This window comes from Schistocerca nitens, chromosome 4 (assembly GCF_023898315.1).
Source record: "Schistocerca nitens isolate TAMUIC-IGC-003100 chromosome 4, iqSchNite1.1, whole genome shotgun sequence".
NCBI classification, from domain to species: Eukaryota; Metazoa; Arthropoda; class Insecta; order Orthoptera; family Acrididae; genus Schistocerca; species Schistocerca nitens.
The window spans coordinates 274,976,493-274,997,825 of NC_064617.1; the positions used below are offsets into that span (position 1 = coordinate 274,976,493).

Sequence of the window (21,333 nt, forward strand, 5' to 3'; positions counted from 1 at the left end):
TGTGGCACAATTTGACTAGAAGACGGGATCGGTTGGTAGGACATGTTCTGAGGCCTCAAGGGATCACCAGTTTAGTATTGGAGGTTAGCGTGGAGGGTAAAAATCGTAGAGGGAGACCAAGAGATGAATACACTGAACAGATTTAGAAAGATGTAGGTTGCAGTAGGTACTTGGAGATGATGAAGCTTGCATAGGATAGAGTAGCATGGAGTGCTGCATCAAACCAGTCTCTGGACTGAAGACCACCACCACCACCACCACCACCACCACCAACAACAACAACAACAACAACAACAACAGGCATGGTAATGTGTTGTATTTTTGGTGTTTCCATATTTTTGTCAACCCCCAGCACATGAACGATAAGTAATGCTTAAAATCAATATTGGCGCTGCTTGCGTTTGAAGATGCTCTCTCAGTATTTCGAGTGCACATATGTATAATCAGGCATTTCGAATTATGCGTTCAATATAAATCTGAGCGGTCAGAAAAAAACAGTAATTTTTACAGCGAATTAACTACATCTCATAGGCCAGGTAGTTAATACGTGAAAATATCAAAACATAGCTTGAAAATTCTGGAAAAATACAATAGTGTCATTCTAGACATGTTTCCACAAGTGCTGCAAATATTTTCGATAGTAGAAATCATGTTTTAAGAGACTGCTATATTTTTGTCACAAAATTGTTTTGAAAAGGTCATTTCTTTAAAAGTTTCGAATTTGTACGGCGTCTTCCACACACATTGCTTGCTTTCTAATAAATCTAGATGAGAGCACTAACATAAGTAAACATATGTAAGTTGCTTCTGCTCGTGGTGGTGTAGGAGGAGGAAGAGGGATATTTGCGCCTCCTTAAGCCTTCCTTGTTTTACAGTAGAAATTAGAATACCGTGTGTATCTCGCTAGACATCCAAGACACGAAAGGGTGAAAGGAGAGAGTACGGTGTTGCAAAACATACGTCATCCCACTTAGCAAGGCAGTGTGAGAAGCTCTCCCTCGCCGGAAGCTACCGATTTCCGTAACTAACCCTAACGGTAGCTTCCTAATGCAAAATCAGTTTATAATTTGCTTGTATAGACCCGGATACTTACCAATAAGTAGTTTCTTCCGCGTCTTCATTCTAAGCGTCGCACACGCATACGCCCGGCCGCTGCCGTCCTCGGCGCTAACTGTCAAGAACGAGGCGACAGCTGAAAGCGGAAGATGGACGCTGATTGGTCTACCCGTCTGACGTCACATCACATGACTCGCGTCTCTCTCCGGCCATGAGTCACGTCGGGAAGAGCTGGAGGTAGGTTACGATTCGCCAGTCTGCCACAGCTGTTGCTTGTGTGCGGACGCTCGGACGCGGTACAATTTCGATAAGTAGTTGCCCACGTACATCAAGCATTTCTTTATATCCGCTGCTCCGTTATTCTCATAATGTGCAAACAAATGTGTATGCCATCAGTAAAATAGGTTATTTGAAGTATTTTACCAGTACTTTAAATGTGGTCTATGAATACAGTGATTCACAGGTAATGCGGAAAAAATGAAACACGTTTTACGTTATTTATTATGCAGTCATCAAGAGTAAAACAAATGATGCTGGCAACAGTTCATTATTTTCACTAGATTTTAAAACCTAAATATCGTCGAACACGTGTTTGGTTCGTGTACAAAATGGCTTTACGAAATAAAATCACCGTTAATGGAGTTTTGACTTAAGTTCGGCTCCAATTTTGCACAGTCTTGTTAAATGATCCACTCTAAAATGTGTGAGATAAAGCTCTAGAAGTGTTTAAGACTTAACTCTTCTTTCTTAACAGACTAACAAGGGAACCCTCCTTACTGTAAATCACGGATTTTGGTGCGCTTCAAATATGTTGTAGAGGCACTTACCTTGAGTACCTGGCTATCCGGTTTTTTAGCAACGGGCCTTGGTTTTAGAGAAAATTGATTTTGAAGTCCATTGCGCGCTATGTATACACGTAACATTACATATATTCCAAGCAAGTCAGCGTAGCGCAGTGGTAAAGGGTCACGGCTACCGCGCTGGCGGTACCGTGTTCGAATCCTGCTCGCGTAGTAGATTTGCAGCGTATTTTATGGCAATTGTGATTTCGCCTTTTGATTCTTCTTTCAACTCCTCTATTTGTGGATCTTCTCCTGGCTGCACTACGGCAGACAACTTGGTTCTTCCATTTCACAGAATTTTTCTAAAACACGGCACTACAGACGCTTTGCGAGCAACTGACACTGTAGTTAGATGCGAAGTCTAAAAGAATGCAACTCGCATCCTCATTGGCCGCAACTAGGAGCTGCTAACGATTCACATGAGTAGGGTGGCGATAATGGGCGGAGATCGATTTCAGGTAATACAAGAAGAGACCGTTGTAAGAACATTTAGAAATCCAACTGCGAACCACAAACGGAATGAATATTTGAAAAAATTAATAACTGAATATATATTTATAATTTCGCACACTTTGCAATGTTTGTTAATATTCTTTGAAATAAAATCGAAAAATTCGGCCGATTTAAAAAAAAAATACATGAGCAGGATTCGAACACGGCACCTCCAGCGCGGTAGCCGTGAAACTTTACCGCTCCACTACGCTGAATTGCTTGGAATATATGTAATGTTACGGGTATACAAAGCGCGCAATGAACTTCAAAATCGATTTTCTCAAAAACCAAGGCCCGTCGCTAAAAAACTGCATAGCCAAGTCTCAGGGTACGTGGCTCTACAACATATTTGAAGCGCATCAGAATCCGCTATTTATAGTATGGAGGTGTAAGTGCAGAACATGCAATACCTTCACAAATAATGTGTTTCCACTAAAGATAAATCTCGTAAATAAAATTCTGCTTTGTAGCTATTGTCCGCAGCGCCCTAAAAAACCTCTATAGAATTTCTAAGTCAAACCAAACCAAGAATCCAAAACTACCTCTGCACGATATTAACCTGGCTGTTTACAGTGTATGTGGTTACAACCACAGTCGCATACTTGGAATGACACACATTTTCACAAAACACAGGCAATATTACGAGTGATAATGGTAGCGCTAAAAAGGGTAAAAAATAAAAACCAAGCAAAGGAAGCAACTAACTTGTTTACTCTGCTTATTTTATCTCCTATGGTATCATATTACAGGACAGCTCTTCCCGTTCACAAACAATATAAACAGATGAGGGGTGGGCAGTGAAGACGGTCTGCAGTGTCAGTTCACGAAATTCAAGCAGGCTATTGTTTGAGCGTCACAGAATTTGAAGTGCCATTGCGGCACATAAAATCCTGCATGGGATTTGTGGTTAATAATAATGACGCATTCAAAAGAGAATGGATCATTGATTCAGTGAACAAATACAGAAAAAAATTTGTACTAGCATCACCAATCCTTAAACATTATACACAAGCATGTACATAATTGTTTAGGCTCCATTTTCAATAGGTTTCCAACATAACTGGGATATAAGGATCTGTGTTATCACACAAATGTTCAAGTTGGATAGCTTCTTAGCTGTTGACTCAGTAGTGTACAGGAGTTGCTCACAATACTTTAGGTCTTTCGGTATAATGGGTTTCTCAGTGGTATATACTTCAGCAAACCCTTTCTTTTCGTCTTTGAATTTTTTAAAAGATCAGAATTCTGCGAATTACGCAGTATCTTATTCCATGATTGCGCAGCTTGCGTTCGCCTAACTCAAAAATGGTTCAAATGGCTCTGAGCACTATGGGACTTAACATCTGAGGTCATCAGTCCCCTAGAACTTAGAACTACTTAAACCTAACGAACCTAAGGACATCACACACATCCACGCACGAGGCAGGATTCGAACGTGCGACCGTAGTGGTCGCGCGGTTCCAGACTGTAGCGCTTACAACCGCTCGGCCACCCTGCCCGGCGTTCGCCTAACTCTCACGAAACATCTGAAAAAATAAATTAATACCTTGGTGCCGCCACTTTAATAGACTGGAGATGCTGGAAACATCTCTTAAAAGCCCAGTACTGTAAAATTGATTTTCGGACATAAATGTGCATCACAGGTGGTTCCCCCAACCGACATGTGGGTAAATACAGTATCGACAAGTTGCTACGTCCCTGCGAAATTCATTGGAGGATGGAAAAAATAAACAGCTGGAGAGTACAATGGTGTTCTGGACAGCGGATATGATTAACAACTGGCATCCGTACATGGAGCAGAAGGAAATTTCGGACAAATAATCTAAAACAACACATTTATGACACTTTTTTTACCCCCAGAGCAACCCTCAGGGGGTCCTGCGTTTCTGACGTAGTGCAGTTGGTTCAAATGGCTCTGAGCACTATGCGACTTAACTTCTGAGGTCATCAGTCGCCTAGAACTTAGAACTACTTAAACCTAACTAACCTAAGAACATCACACCCATCCATACCCGAGGCAGGATTCGAACCTGCGACCGTAGCGGTCGCTCGGTTCCAGACTGTAGCGCCTAGAACCGCACGGCCACTCCGGCCGGCCGTAGTGCAGTCCCGTGGATGTAATGGTTTCCGAAATCTCAATGAAATTCCTGGATTTAGAAGAATCACACATTCACGTTACCTGCATGAAGTTTTCTAACAAATGCACCTCTCGCATTAGGACGCACATTGCTGATCACCATTATAGTAACACTATTTGCATCCTGCTATGGAGATGGTTTTTCAGCTACCGCCAGTAATAGACACGAGAATGTCACTCACCTTCACAAGAAGTACTGTTTCCCTACACGACAGTTAAACGCCATGACATCACACAACCTTAAATAAATAACTTCTATGGCCTTTTAATATCTCTTTTTTGTCATCAATTTATTCAGCACATACAATCTTATACCTAGAGATGTTACGGGATGAACAATGGAATCTAAAATTGAAACTTACTCACAAGGTAGTCCTCATACATAATGTCCCCATTTTGCATGTACTTTAGTGGGTCATACTTTCCTCGTGGTGGTGTGTTAAATATATTTCTGTGTAGTGTGGATGACTGATGACTCTTTGGGCAGTGCAACGTGTACTTTGGATAAATGTGGAAAGGAAATAAAAGAAAGAAATGAAAACTAGTTCCAACACACAGTCTCTTGCTCTCTGGTAGGACCAAATGGGCAGTCGAGCTTAATATTCCTGTCCGACGAACAGATGATAAATAACAGTTTCATATGCCGCCACCGTCATTCCGTGAGCCGGAGCGAGTTGGTTTGGGTATTAACTCGGAACACTGGCGCATAGGTTGTTGACCAGGGATTTTAAGTCTACTACTCTTTCCAATCAGAACAGCAGAGTTTCTTCGACTGCCAAGATTTGGGCCTGCTGCTCCTGGTTCGAACGCCTCCGCGATAGCGAGCGTCAGTGACCTCTCCTTAGGAGAAGAGTCTTACAATTGATGACTGGAACAAAATAAATAACTCAGTGGCTCTTACCAGCAACTCATCGCGACATTGCCTGTCGCCGGCCGAAGTGGCCGTGCGGTTAAAGGCGCTGCAGTCTGGAACCGCAGGACCGCTACGGTCGCAGGTTCGAATCCTGCCTAGGGCATGGATGGTTGTGATGTCCTTAGGTTAGTTAGGTTTAACTAGTTCTAAGTTCTAGGGGACTAATGACCTCGGCAGTTGAGTCCCATAGTGCTCAGAGCCATTTTTGAACCATTGCCTGTCGAACTATACTCGGGCTTTGCGTCATCAGCGGCACAATGGCCTTAGGTAAACAGCAGCAGTGTTTTCCCAGGGATTAGATCCTTCTGTGTTTGCAAGGCGCGTCGTGCCCACTGAAGAGGTAGCACCGAGAGAAAACACTTGTCATTGTCCTCCCGCTCGAGTCTGGTTTGTCGCTAACCATCTGTTCTCTAAAAGCACAATGGACGTGGCAGGTACAACCATATTCGCAGGCTCAGCTCTACCAGAGGCGTATTATTACATTTTTTTAATCTGAAAGAATAAGTACTGCCACTTGTGGTACAAGCCTATTGAAAGTGGAGAAATGCCGGATCAGGATACTGCAGGAAAGCGACTATAGCAGTTAAGTAAGAGAACACCACCACAGGATGGAGGCAGTCTAAAGTGAAGCATGCAGCATTGTGGCGTGATCTTTGGCAGTTTCCTACCTCGTGATTGCAACGGTGGGACGTCGTCAATATTGGCTACATTTGGATCTAATATATAAAAATGGAGAAGTATGAGTTAAATAACCCTCTAGAATTAATAATGCAGAATTTAAAAAATACCACTCACTAGTTGTTTAAGTGGTACAATTTACGTTGTAGTGAGCGGGTGTGTTTGTTTCTGAAAGCTGCATCCAGTGAAATCGCCTACCTAACCACGATGTTTCTCCTCTTGATCTCTGAAGCGAGACGGAACAATTGTACCGTGAATCCACGTCGGGCATTGCCACTGGACGAAATCCTCCTCCTTAATAGGGATCTGTCTTGTATGCTGTACTGTAAGAAACATCAGAGCATGATGTATTTTGTAATAAGGGCGATAAGAATTTGTTTACTGACTGCTCATTTTTTTCCGATATAGAGGCTTTTAAATTCCACGTTCGCTCAATCTCTCGCCCAGTCGTTATGCCGTCCTCAAATGCGTCGTGATTTGTGGCTTTGTAAGACGGAATTTCAGGCTGTGAAGCTTCTACGATAATGAACAACAGAGTAACACCAAATACTGGATTCCCAAAACACGTTACGAAATGTGAAACGGTGTAACGCAAGACTGTTTTCCATCTCACAAGCCTAACCGCGCAGACGCCATCTAGGAATATAGTTTTCTGAAGTTAAGATGTCTCATTTGGTGGTTTGTGTATTAAAATTTGCGTGCAATGAAAATAGTTGCTTCGAGGCAACGGCGGACTAACGATTCAAAATGGACGCGTCGTTGTTGGTGTGATTTCTTACAATGCAGGTCGACACAACGGTACTTTGGTGGTTACTACTACAACTTAAGTGTGAGTTTATGGATGGCAATATACGAGTAGAGCTCTGCAGACATTTCACTCGACAGATTTCTGCGTGCATCCGTCATTCCGTGAGCCGGAGCGAGTTGGTTTGGGTATTAACTCGGAACACTGGCGCATAGGTTGTTGACCAGGGATTCTATGTCTACTACTCTTTCCAATCAGAACAGCAGAGTTTCTTCGACTGCCAAGATTTGGGCCTGCTGCTCCTGGTTCGAGCGCCTCCGCAATAGCGAGCGTCAGTGACCTCTCCTTAGGAGAAGAGTCTTACAATTGATGACTGGAACAAAATAAATAACTCAGTGGCTCTTACCAGCAACTCATCGCGACATTGCCTGCCGAACTGGAGGCTGGGATGACCTTAGAAGATATGGAGGAAGGAAAGGAAAGTTTAATGACAGCCATGACCCATGCTCCACTTAACTGATAGTGTACTACAACGAAAACTTTGAATTTTAGATTTGCTTCCTGGTCGAGCATAAAATTTTAACTCCTCATAAATGTTCCAAATTTCGTTTGCTTTTCCATATACGTTGTAAGTGACATGCTGTCTAGAGAGAATTGTAAAACGTAAATGTTACTACCCTTCAGAGATTAGGCCTCAACGGCTGTTCCTACTGGCCGACTCTGTAATAAGGAGCGCTCTATAATCGTAGGCCGTGTAATCAGCAGTCACCAATTTCTACAGCCACTATTGCCAGTAGATGAATCCTGATGATGCCGCTGCTTGCTTACTCAAGCAGCTCCTCATAAGCATTACGAGGCTTAGTGGCCCACGTTCAAGACTTGTCTACACCCCCCGCTGCCCCTACCCATCACACACACACACACACACACACACACACACACACACACAAGAGAAGCAGACACTGAGGCACCGGGAATCGAACCCGGCTTCTGAACCATAGTCAGCGACGCTTACCATTCGGCAGGATCCAGGAAGGATTGTAATGTTATTTAAGTTTCTTCTCACCGTTTTAATCTCGCTTTGCATCCACCGACGTCTGCAAAATACTCTTCAGGATTTTTTGCAAGGATATTAGATTATTGCTAATACAGTTATCGAAAAATTAGAGAAACTAGTATAGAAATTTCACCTTAAATAAAAGGCTGTTGACTATTTTTCCTTTAACAACTATTTCACATGCATCCACATCCCGGAACAAAACCTGTCTGTGTCGTGCTCCAGGTACAATCAGACGCCGTCAGAGTGATACTCAGTGATCTTGGGTAGGACTCTTTGGAAGAAAGGAGGACGTTTTACTCGCGAAAAACCAAAACCATAAGCCTGTTGTATGATGTCGGCACCACGATGGAAAAATTTCTCCTTGTGACTCCTTTAAAAAAAACAAATTTACATTCTGGGATCCTGTGATCAAATTTTACTTCATAAATTTTTTTATCTCAGTGTCACTCGCAGTATACAAAAGAGAATGGCCAGCTACTTTTCCATATTTAATTGTTACGACCATGAACTATGGAGACTAAGCGACGCACACAAATACTTATGTTTCAAATTTTCAATATTATTAAGGTTGAAGCCATACAGATCAGGCAATATAGCCGTTTTAAGTAGCTTTCTGCGGTTAACGTTAAGCCACTGTCCAAAACCTTATTATGCAATTATTTATCAATTGACGGAACAACAGAAAAATATGGGACATTCTTAAGAGCGTTTTACACTATTGGCTGGCTCTGAGCACTACGGGACGTAACTTCTGACGTCATCAGTCCCCTACAACCCGGAACTACTTAAATCTAACTAACCTAAGGACATCACACACATCCATGCCCGAGGCAGGATTCGAACCTGCGACCGTAGCGGTCGCGCGATTCCGGACTGAAACGCCTAGAACCGCTCGGCCGCAACGGCGGCTTTTACATTATTAACTCTCCCGTCAACATCGAGACGGAACACAAGCTCGGATTAGGAAGGATGGGGAAGTAAATCGAACGTATCCTTTGAAAGGAACCATCCCAGTATTTACCTGAAGCGATTTAGGAAAATCTCAGAAAACCTAAATCAGGATGGCCGGACGCCGGTTTGAACCGTCGTCCTCCCGAATGCGAGTCCAGTGTGCTGACCGCTGCGCCACCAAGCTCGGTTAACTCTCGTACTTCGGCATTCTCACACGAAAAGTTGTGCCAGTAATACGACCACAACTTTACGAATGGATACGTTCACAGCAGAGCAGTTCTATGATCATTATACAAGAGTGCAGCATATTCTGATCCCGCAAATACTCATCCTCTGAAATGTTCATCATGAAATTTCTCCTCAGCAAATGGGACCACTTCCCAACGACAAACCGCGGGACTGCTACGGTCGCAGGTTCGAATCCTGCCTCGGGCATGGGTGTGTGTGATGTCCTTAGGTTAGTTGGGTTTAAGTAGTTCTAAGTTCTAGGGGACTTATGACCTAAGATGTTGAGTCCCATAGTGCTCAGAGCCACTTGAACCCAACGACAGCTCCCACGAAAACACTTGACAAAGTTCCCCTCGTCAGCCCTAACTCTTCCGCCCGACTATCCTTTGCGAAAACCTGTCCCTGTCCCTTTATCCACGACCAGCCTTCGACGTAGCCTTGAATCGAAGGATTGCATCCTTCCTCTCCATTTACTTCCTCGCTTTATGCCTTTTAAGTTTTCGCCACTAGGGATGCATTGATGATATTGATGATATTGATGATGATGATGATGATGACGACAGAGATTGAATACAGGTGGCAGCACCTAGCCTACTCCTCTGTAATAGCACCAACGGAAGGGGTTGCTAGTACCTATTTAGGGATACTGACACTTAAAACAAGAATGTGTGTAAGAATCTAATTCCAGGTAAACTTCAACCTGCACTGAGTAAATATGGTGTACTTTTCCGTTGTGCCAGCCGAGTTAACCAAACAGCATAACACGCAGCTTGTCAAGCATTCAGCTTGTCAAGTAATGCCGTGCTGTAATAGTTTCTCCTTTTTCTCTAGCACCGCCCCGTCTGGTGAACTTTAAGGAATGTTCTCGTCAGCGGTTGCAGTTTGTGGGCAACCGAATGTTCGTCGTCACCCAATTCCGTACGACCGCACCGCTTAAACTATACTGCCCAAAATTTCACAGTGGAAAATGATGGTAGGAAGTCCCCGTACACAGCGTTTAGCTCGTGTTTAATTTGCGCAGGCGTATTGCCTTTCAAAAACAAAAATCTAATGGCAGTCGATACTCGATTCTGTCCATTTTCATGAAAACACTCATCGATTCACTAAAACGACTGTCAAACAACAACTGTGCGTCCAAAATGTACGAAATTTTGATGAATGTCTTACTAAGCATGGGCAAACAAATTCCTTAACTTTTGTTGACATATGCTGCTATCTCTGTTAAGCAGAGGTGGCAAACTCGCGGGTCACATGTGGCCCACTGTAAGCTTCAATACGGTGCAATAAGTGAGCATCTATCATCATAAAAAAAAAGTTCATAAAATTCCGTTTATGTTAAGTTATGATAAACTGAATATTTTCAGCTTGAAACTCCCGCCACACTGTTCTTCTCCCACTGGTCCATCCCGTCTTTTCTTCTGTTGCTGCGGTTATTATTAGTGTCAAGTATAATATTTGCGGCCCAAAAACGATCATCTTCTTCCAATGTGGCCCAGGCAGACTACACTCGTTTTGTTACGAGTCATGTCGGAAGCCCATCGAAGTGGGTAGGGCCTCTCGCAATCAACTGAAAAATATGCTGCGATGAGACACTTAAAGTAGTAAAGGAGTTTTGCTATTTGGGGAGCAAAATAACTGATGATGGTCGAAGTAGAGAGGATATAAAATGTAGACTGGCAATGGCAAGGAAAGCGTTTCTGAAGAAGAGAAATTTGTTAACATCGAGTATAGATTTAAGTGTCAGGAAGTCGTTTCTGAAAGTATTTGTATGGAATGTTGCCATGCATGGAAGTGAAACACGGACGATGAATATTTTGGACAAGAAGAGAATAGAAGCTTTCGAAATGTGGTGCTACAGAAGAATGCTGAAGATTAGATAGGTAGGTCACATAACTAATGAGGAGGTACTGAATAGGATTGGGGAGAAGAGGAGTTTGTGGCACAACTTGACCAGAAGAAGGGACATGTTCTGAGGCATCAAGGGATCACAAATTTAGCATCGGAGGGCTGCGTGGAGGGTAAAAATCGTAGAGGGAGACCAAGAGATGAATACACTAAGCAGATTCAGAAGGATGTAGGTTGCAGTAACTACTGGGAGATGAAGCTTGTACAGGACGGAATAGCACGGAGAGCTGCATCAAACCATTCTCAGGACTGAAGACCACAACAACAACAAATGTAGCTTATAATTTGTGGAATTTCTTGACTTTTTGCAACTTAGTTTCCATGCAACTTTACTCTGTATAAGTTAGCGGTGAAATTTAGAAATTGGCATATGAAGAAATTTAAACGTTTCTAATAAATGTGTTGGAGGGGGCTGAGTCATGGCCTTCATGAAGCCGCCGTAAAATCCGCGCATGTTGCGCATCCGATTGTAAGTCAATGCTTTGCTCGACGTTTACTACACTATATTTTGTAATAATTCTGTTATGAATGCTCACTGTATGGTGCAGCAGACGGCAAGCAGAAATTTGCGATAAAGGAAGACCAGTAAACGAGAACAATTCGGCGATCTCTTCGTTATTTAGCTGATGCACAGCCATCTATCGGCTGCTCGCCGAAACTGAATCTTGTTGCTCAAGGCTGCCGCCAGATGACTCGACAGCATGGGGACGCCTCCAGCGTGTAGACGAAAGAGCGTCTGTTTTCGTAGCTCTCCGTATATTGTATACCATTCAGTGTTAATGCTGAATAAATAAACCACATTTCTAACAAATTAAAACTGCTAGATTGTTTGGCTTTGCAGCCAATAGTATCGGACATTTCCGGGAGCGCTGTCGACAGTTAAAATTTTACACATACATACTGACAATATATTCGTTTACAGAATCACCCAGCGAGGGGCAGCTGTCTACCACCGTCTCACCCCATGAAAAAAAAAAAAAAAAAAAAAAAAAAAATCTTCGCAAATCGAACTCGCATCCTGCCTAGAGAGACTTATCAATTCAGCAAGGCGGGTTCGAGGGCATATTTCCAAACAAGCGACTAATAATTTGGCGACGCTCCTCTTCTTTTCCTTCTTACATTATCACCCGCATAAATTTACACTACTGACTATGTTACGTACTGTACACAATCTTGCACTTGGCCAGGGGCGCCCTACACATTGACATGGAGCCTCTCTGAACTTGGTGCTCCAAGCTGCTACTACCAATTGTTGTACACCAGCTATAGAAATCTTACAGCTGTAACAGCTCTGGTACACCTTTCAGCTTGTCGCCCCAGGTGGCGGTTGGTGTCGCTTGGGCCTCAAACGGACCCCATCAGTTTGAAAAAAGGCATAATATGAAATGAACGTTGCCTAATTGAGGAACGTAGTCGCAGGTTCGAATCCTGCCTCGGGCATGGATGTTTGTGATGTCCTTAGGTTAGTTAGGTTTAACTAGTTCTAAGTTCTGGGGGACTAATGACCTCAGCAGTTGAGTCCCATAGTGCTCAGAGCCATTTGAACCATTTGAGGAAAGTACCTAAAGCCAACTGTAGTGAAAACTCAAAATTATTTTTCAGTCGCTGCAAGGCGACTTTTGCCGCCACGCCCACCCCCTTCCCCCTTCCCTACATATGTCTTGGGTATATGCTTTTTCAACACATTTTAAATGAGTTCCCTATCCAAATTACGCGTTTCGCTTTCATAAGTGGCTGAAAATGTGTAATCTATACTGTGTTATCAGATATCGGAAATCTCTTTATGATAACACAGAAGAGCTTTTTTCCGGGAGGTTACGTTGTTGCAGTTCTCGTTTTAATGTTTTGTTTCTGCTGTTCCCGTGGCACTGTTGTTGTGAACACTTACCTATGGAAGTCTCTTAAGCTCCGCACTCGCTCACGTGACAGTGATCGTCTTGTAGGGAATAGTATGAGGAGTAATCAAATGAAAAAAGTAACTGAACTGTTTATTATTTCAAAACTAATCGCCATGACTTAATACATTTATCCCTCTGTGAGACAAGACGGTCAATGCCTTCATGGGAAAATGATTGCGGTTGCCTACAGAACCATGACTGTATGCCGGAGTGTACTGCTTCGTCCGAAGCCAATCGACGGTCACGAATGTTTCTCTTCAGCGTTCCAACATCCAACAATATGGAAATCGCATGGGGAGAGATCGGGACTTTATGCAGGATGTGTAATGGCTTTCCAGCGAAACTTCTGCTGTCTACTCTAAACAACGTTAGCAATATAATGCATCAAAATCTATCAGCCTAGTGGTTGGTTGGTTTGTGGGATTTAAAGGGACCAGACTGCGATGGTCATCGGTCCCTTTTTCCAAAAAATTAAAACCGCCCAAAGAGAATAAAAACGAACAGCAGGAAAGACGTCAGACGACACAGGACGAGAAAGACTCCGACAGAGATCACACAAAACAAAGTAAAACACACAGAGTGTGACGGTGGTTGGCCGACCATAGAGAAAAAAAGAGGAAAAGCCAACCACCAAGAACACATTAAAAACTCAGCTAAAATCAGAGGCTAAAAGCCAGAATCAACGCTAAAAAAAAACACAAACACTCAGATTAAATGATAAAAACCCCCTGTCCAAATAAAACGTAAAACTAAGCCAGCCATAGCAGGGTCATCAGATAAAAGGGCAGGGAGCGTGTCAGGCAGTGCGAACGTCTGCCTGAGCACAGCTAAAAGCGGACACTCCAATAAAATGTGCACCACAGATAAAACGGAGCCGCAGCGACACAGAGGCGGGTCCTCACGGCGCAATAAGTGGCCGTGTGTGAGCCGAGTGTGCCCAATGCGCAGCCGGCAGAGGACAACAGACTCCTTGCGAGAGACCCGCAAGGAGGAGCGCCAGACACCGGTAGCCCCCTTGATGGCCCGAAGTTTGTTGCGAGAAGGCAGGGCGCGCCATTCAGTGTCCCAAAGGTCCAGAATTTTGCGGCGTAGGAATGCTCGCAAATCTGTCTCTGGGAGGCCAACGTCCAGAGATGGTGCACTAGTCGCCTCTTTCGCCAGCCGGTCAACATTCTCGTTGCCGGGGATCCCAACATGGCCTGGGGTCCACACGAAGACCGCAGAGCGGCCGCAACGCGCAAGAGTATGCAGGGACTCATGGATAGCCATCACCAGACGGGAACGAGGAAAACACTGGTCGAGAGCTCGTAAACTGCTCAGGGAATCGCTACAGATAACGAAGGACTCACCTGAGCAGGAGCGGATATACTCTAGGGCTCGAAAGATGGCGACCAGCTCCGCAGTGTAAACGCTGCAGCCAGCCGGCAAGGAACGTTGTTCGGAATGGTCCCCTAGAGTGAGCGCATAACCGACTCGACCAGCAACCATCGAGCCGTCGGTGTAAACAATGCCAGAGCCCTGATACGTGGCCAGGATGGAATAAAAGCGGCGGCGGAAGGCCTCTGGAGGGACTGAGTCCTTCGGGCACTGTGCCAAGTCGAGCCGAAGGCAAGGGCGACGAACACACCATGGGGGTGTATGCAAAGTAGCCCGGAAAGGAGGTGGAACAGTGAAAACCTGAAGCCCAGAGAGAAGCTCTTTGACGCGGACCGCTATTGTACAACCAGAGCGGGGCCGACGTTCTGGCAGACGGACGACCGATCGCGGGAACAGGAGACGATAGTTAGGATGCCCGGGCGAGCTTAGAACATGGGCAGCATAAGCGGCCAGCAAACGTTGGCGTCGGAACCGCAGTGGAGGTACACCTGCCTCCACTAGTACGCTGTCCACAGGGCTGGTGCGGAAAGCACCAGTGGCAAGGCGTATCCCGCTGTGGAGAATTGGGTCCAGCACCCGTAACGCAGATGGGGATGCTGAGCCATAAGCCAGGCTCCCATAATCCAGGCGGGACTGGATGAGCGCCTGGTAGAGCCGTAACAGGGTAGAGCGGTCGGCGCCCCAGCGGGTGTGGCTCAAACATCGCAGAGCATTGAGATGCCGCCAACATGCCTGTTTGAGCTGCCGGATATGAGGCAGCCAAGTCAACCGGGCATCGAAAACCACCCCCAAAAACCTGTGGGTCTCCACCACAGCAAGCAGTTCGTCGGCAAGATAAAGCTACGGCTCAGGATGGACTGTTCGGCGCCGGCAGAAATGCATAACGCGGGTCTTGGCTGCCGAAAACTGAAACCCATGCGCTACAGCCCAAGACTGCGCCTTACGGATAGCGCCCTGTAGCTGACGTTCAACAGCTGCAATGCCAGTAGAGCTGTAGTAAAGGCAAAAGTCGTCAACATACAGGGAAGCGGAGACAGAAGTTCCCACGGCCGCAGCAAGCCCGTTAATGGCTATTAAAAACAGACAGACACTTAAAACAGAACCCTGTGGCACACCGTTCTCCTGGACGTGGGACGAACTATACGAGGCCGCGACTTGCACGCGGAAGGTACGACACGACAGAAAATTGCGGATAAAAATCGGCAGAGGACCACGAAGACCCCATCCATGAAGCGTAGAAAGGATGTGATGACGCCATGTCGTATCGTACGCCTTCCGCATGTCGAAAAAGACAGCGACCAGGTGCTGACGGCGGGAAAAGGCAGTACGGATGGCCGACTCCAGGCTCACCAGATTGTCGGTGGCGGAGCGGCCTTGACGGAACCCACCCTGAGACGGAGCCAGAAGGCCCCGAGACTCCAGTACCCAATTCAAGCGCCGGCTGACCATCCGTTCAAGCAACTTGCAAAGAACGTTGGTGAGGCTAATGGGACGGTAGCTGTCCACCTCCAGAGGGTTCTTTCCAGGTTTCAAAACGGGGATGACAATGCCTTCCCGCCATTGCGACGGAAACTCCCCCTCGACCCAAAGACGGTTGTAAAGATCGAGAAGGCGCCGCTGGCAGTCCACTGAAAGGTGTTTCAGCATCTGACAGTGGATGCCATCTGGCCCAGGAGCGGTATCAGGGCAAGCAGCTAGGGCACTGCGAAATTCCCACTCACTAAATGGAGCATTGTAAGATTCTGGGTGGTTGGTGCGAAACGAAAGGCTCCGACGTTCCATCCGCTCTTTAATGGAGCGGAAGGCCTGGGGGTAATTCGCAGAAGCGGAACTCATAGCAAAATGCTCTGCTAAGCGATTTGCAATGACGTCGGAGTCAGTACAAACTGCTCCATTCAGTGAGAGCGCAGGGACGCTGACAGGTGGCCGATAGCCGTAGACGCGTCGAATCTTGGCCCAGACCTGCGATGGAGTGACATGGAGGCCAATGGTGGACACATACCGCTCCCAGCACTCCTTCTTGCCTTGGCGGATAAGGAGGCGGGCCCGCGCACGCAGCCGTTTGAAGGCGATAAGGTGGTCTATGGAGGGATGTCGCTTGTGACGCTGGAGCGCCCGCCGGCGATCTTTAATTGCTTCAGCGATCTCAGGCGACCACCAAGGCACAGCCTTCCGCCGAGGGGACCCAGAAGAACGGGGAATGGCAGATTCGGCGGCAGTAACGATGCCGGTGGTGACCGATTGAACCACCGCATCAATGTCATCAGTAGAGATAGGCTCAAAAGCGGCAGTGGAGGAGAACAAGTCCCAGTCAGCCTTATTCAGAGCCCATCTGCCAGGGCGCCCAGAAGAGTGGCGCTGTGGTAGTGACAAAAAGATCGGAAAGTGGTCACTACCACACAGGTCGTCATGCACACTCCATTGGACAGACGGTAAGAGGCTATGGCTACAGATGGAAAGGTCAATGGCGGAGTAGGTGCCATGCGCCACACTGAAGTGTGTGAAGGCACCATCGTTTAACAGCGAGAGATCGAGCTGCGAAAATAAATGCTCAACGATGGCGCCTCGACCTGTTGCCACTGACCCACCCCACAGAGGGTTATGGGCGTTGAAGTCGCCCAATAGCAAGAAAGGTGGCGGCAATTGGGCGACCAGTGCAGCCAGGACTTGCTGCGAGACATCACCATCCGGTGGAATGTAAAGACTGCAGACGGTAACAGCCTGTGGCGTCCACACGCGTACAGCGACAGCCTCTAAAGGCGTCTGGAGAGGGACAGACTCGCTGTGCAGACTGTGAAGGACATATATGCAGACGCCACCAGACACCCTTTCATAAGCTGCTCGGTTCTTATAATAACCCCGATAGCCACGGAGGGCGGGGGTTCGCATTGCTGGAAACCAAGTTTCCTGGAGAGCAATGCAAAAGAAAGGGTGAAGGCTGATAAGTTGGCGGAGCTCAGCTAGATGGTGGAAGAAACCGCTGCAGTTCCACTGGAGGATGGTGTTGTCCATGGCTGGGAAAGGCGTGACGGGACTGGGAAGGCAGATTACGCCGCTGGGTCACCTGCTGCCTCCGATGGAGCACCCGTGCAAATGCCATCCATTGCATCCGAGGGACCGGCAAGAGCGAGGTCCTCAGCGGACGCCAGAATCTCCACCTCGTCTTCAGAAGCAGAGCTTGTAGGAAGCGGTGGGATGGGTGCCACCGCAACATCGTTGGTCTTGGGGACTTTCTTCTTTTTCAGCTTGTCGCGCTGTGCCTTCGGTGGTTCAGGCTTCATGGGCTTCACTGGGTCAGTCTCAGGGACAGACGACGACCGCGAGGCCCGACGACCAGGGACTGGCGGTTGTTTCAAGCCCTTGCGGGCGTCCGCTTTTCCACTGGTCGGGACTTGCGAAGGGAGGTCCCCAAGGGATCCCTTCCTGGCGAGAGTAGCCGAAGAAGTCTTACGCTTCTCCGGCTGGGAAGGGGGAGCTGATGTCCCCGACAGTTTTGAGGGTGTTGCTCCTGGAGAAGATGGAGCAGGAGCAACAGGGTGTGAAGTGCCCCCCACAAGCAAGGGGGGTTTTGGATGCTGACCAATCATAGAACCAACCGTATGGGACGACACAGGAGATGGAAGAACCGTCGTAGCAGCAGCGGCGTACGTTGACGTCATTGGCACAGGATGGAGCCTCTCATATTTCCACCGAGCCTCAGAGTACGTCAGGCGGTCCAGGGTTTTATATTCCATTATCTTCCGTTCTTTCTGGAAGATCCTACAGTCCGGCGAGCAGGGGGAATGGTGTTCTCCGCAGTTAACACAGATAGGAGGCGGGGCACATGGAGTATCAGGATGCGAAGGACGTCCACAATCCCGACACGTGATGCTGGAAGTACACCGAGATGACATGTGCCCGAACTTCCAGCATTTAAAACACCGCATCGGAGGAGGGATATATGGCTTCACATCACAACGGTAAACCATCACCTTAACCTTTTCGGGTAAGACATCACCCTCAAAGGCCAAGATGAAGGCACCGGTGGCTACCTGGTTATCCCTCGGACCCCGATGGACGCGCCGGACGAAGTGAACACCTCGTCGTTCTAGGTTGGCGCGTAGTTCATCGTCGGACTGCAGGAGAAGATCCCTGTGGAATATAATACCCTGGACCATGTTTAAACTTTTATGGGGAGTGATGGTGACGGAAACATCACCCAACTTGTCACAAGTGAGCAACCTCCGTGACTGGGCAGAGGATGCTGTTTTGATGAGAACCGACCCAGAGCGCATTTTGGACAAGCCCTCCACCTCCCCGAACTTGTCCTCTAAATGCTCCACAAAAAACTGGGGCTTGGTTGACATGAACGATTCTCCATCAACCCGCGTACACACGAGGTACCGGGGTGAATATTCTCCACTGCCTTCTTTAGCAAGACGTTCCTCCCATGGAGTAGCTAGGGAGGGAAACGATCTCTGATCAAATTTCTTCCCGGTGAGGTTAGACCTCGATCGCTTAGAGACTGCTGGTGGAGGCCCACCAGCGAGAGATGATGTACCACGCTTCATTGCGGGTCATCCGCCCTGATGCCACCTACTCCGACCAAGGGCCCTCCCCACGGGCGCCACCCAGCCGCAGCAATAGCCACCTGGCAGGACGGCCATTGCCGGGAGTCCTGATGCCCCAAGGAGATGGGCATCTACTCCTTGGCATACGTGGGGAGGTAACGGCGCAGGCATCAGTAGAGCGATCCCTGTGTTGTCAGGGGGCTACAACCAAGAGGGTACATGGCGGCCCCACCACAACGGACTGGCTACCGTGCTGGATCTTAGGTGCAAAACTGTCCAAGGTCGTCGTCGCAGTTAAAAGAAACACTGCAGAGTGCAGCGTGGTAATCGCCCAAGAGATCGAAAACGAGCGGGACACCATTGCAACGACGAGAAAGCCGGCTAAAGGTCTAATTGCACGACGGATACAGTGCACCATGTAAGGCGCCCTTCCCCAATTGGCTCGCTCTTCGGAACAATTTAGAAAGATGGAGGTCAAACCCGAGAGGGGACCATCACGTTAAGGCCGAAACATTTGAGACTCCTTTTAGTCGCCTCTTACGACAGGCAGGAATACCGCGGGCCTATTCTTACCCCCGAACCCGCAGGGGGGGGGCAGCCTAGTGGCAGTGGACGAGCAGTTTACTACAAACATATGAAGACCCAAGTTTTCAGACAGAAAAAAAGGAAGCCACGAAATAAATAATGGAGATGCAGCATCATCATCGTCGTGGCCCTGGCGTCTGTCGAAGAGGTGTGTGTGTGTGTGTGAGAGAGAGAGAGAGAGAGAGAGAGAGAGAGAGAGAGACGGCAAATTATATCCATAGTTAAATACAAAGGGATCATCTGCTAAAAATGCGTCCTATATTTTTTCCTGTAGACCGAATGTGGGATTTCAGCCGAAATTTCTATTTGTCTTTCCATTTAACAATGATTTAATGTAGCGTACGAAGACATTTAGCCTGTTGTGCAGATTAGGGCTATGTTGCCGAAACTTTTACTTATGGTGCTTGTTTTGCGTTCAGATGTTTACTACATTGTTCTCAGATTTTTGTTCAAATTTCCAGTATTCGTTGTAAAATTAACTTTAATTTTTCCTATTGTCTTCCTTTCCTTCTAAATTAGGACTCCGAATTGCGTCTATGTGTGATATAATCTGTCATGCTATCGCTAATACGGGATGACTAAGTGTATCTGAAGTAACTTCCCATGTCCCATACCCACGTTTCACTGGCTCGACTAGAAAACGGTTAAGTCGAAATTTCGATACTGCGCCGTAATTCCATACTTCAGTTGCAATTTTAAAAAATATTTTGTCGATGTTTAATTAATATCTGAATTGTTTTACTACAAACAGAACCCGCGACAAATAAATTTCATAATTTGTCAATTTCCAACGTCCCCATCAAACACGCTTTTTCAATTGTAACTGCGTTATTTTCATATTTGTAGTAAGTAGCGTATGGTGCTGAGATAGCATTCTCGTTTAATTTCCTTACCGAAAGTGAAAACAAATGAAAAATCTAAATCAAATTAGTATCAGCAGCAGTTGGAAAAGGAATTGTGAGGACATATGTAAAAATTCTATATTGGTGAGGGTGAAAGAATTTTGAGAAACATTTTTATGACCTTCAGTGTCCAAACAAACGAACGTGAGAATTAATTTAACAAAACATAAGGAAATAATAAATTAAATATACGTATATTAGTTGTTCTGTAAGTATCACTGAAAGATATTCTGTGGTATTTGCCAAAACAACCGCGATGTTCTCGACTCATCACGGTTAAAATAACTTTTCCTGTACATTTGGATTTAAAAATGTTTGTTTCATTACATGTTTTACTGATATTTGATCATTTAGTGCATTAGACCACTACGTCTATTTGTTGTTTCTGTTCGAGTATTTTATGAACTTATTTTGGAGTGCATACTTTAAAAATGTATCTATTTATGCACTAAAAGCACTAAAAGATGATTACTGCATAAAAACAGTAGCAATTATACCTCGATGTACGTTAAACTGTAGGTTCTCCTACAACTAATTAGCCTTTTCATGGGTAGGAGAAAGGAGAGGGACGCTTTTCAACAGGATTATGCCTAACAAAAGAACTGGTGTTCGAAACAACCTTCGGATTGAGAATAGCTGGATCTTTTCACGTAGGAATTATTTAACTTTCAATAATACCCTCTTTCCTAGTAAACTGACTAATACTGTAAAAATAATCCGTGGATAATTATACTACCACTGCTACTAATACTATTACTACTGCTAATTCAAACGAAACTGTAATCAATAACATAACAAAAATTGAATCTTCCGATCCTGTTCATATAGATTACATTGTGAATCTGAAGTTATCAGGGATCTAACTTTTCCAGAAACCAGTCTGCGGTTCTAAGGATCAAAGTACTTAGGGGGAGGCAGTAGTTTAGAAGGGAGTGAGACATGTTTGTAATCTATCTCTCCATGTTATTCTGTCTCTGAAGCTAAGGAGAAATTTGGGAAGGGAAGAAAAGTCCA

General features: G+C 46.0%; 1 protein-coding gene across 2 annotated transcripts in view; it reads right to left on the reverse strand.

Annotated features, from left to right (window-relative positions):
- LOC126253012 (phospholipid phosphatase 1-like) overlaps nt 1-21,333 on the reverse strand; it is an 889,365-nt gene that overhangs the window by 57,939 nt on the left and 810,093 nt on the right. The window contains exon 1 of one of the 2 annotated variants that reach the window (XM_049954066.1): nt 1,094-1,187. The exons of the other annotated variant lie outside the window; for it this stretch is intronic. Coding sequence (XP_049810023.1) covers nt 1,094-1,121 — 28 coding nt within the window. The 5' untranslated portion in view covers nt 1,122-1,187. Of the gene's footprint in view, nt 1-1,093; nt 1,188-21,333 lie in introns of those variants that run through there. 2 annotated transcript variants of the gene reach the window in all.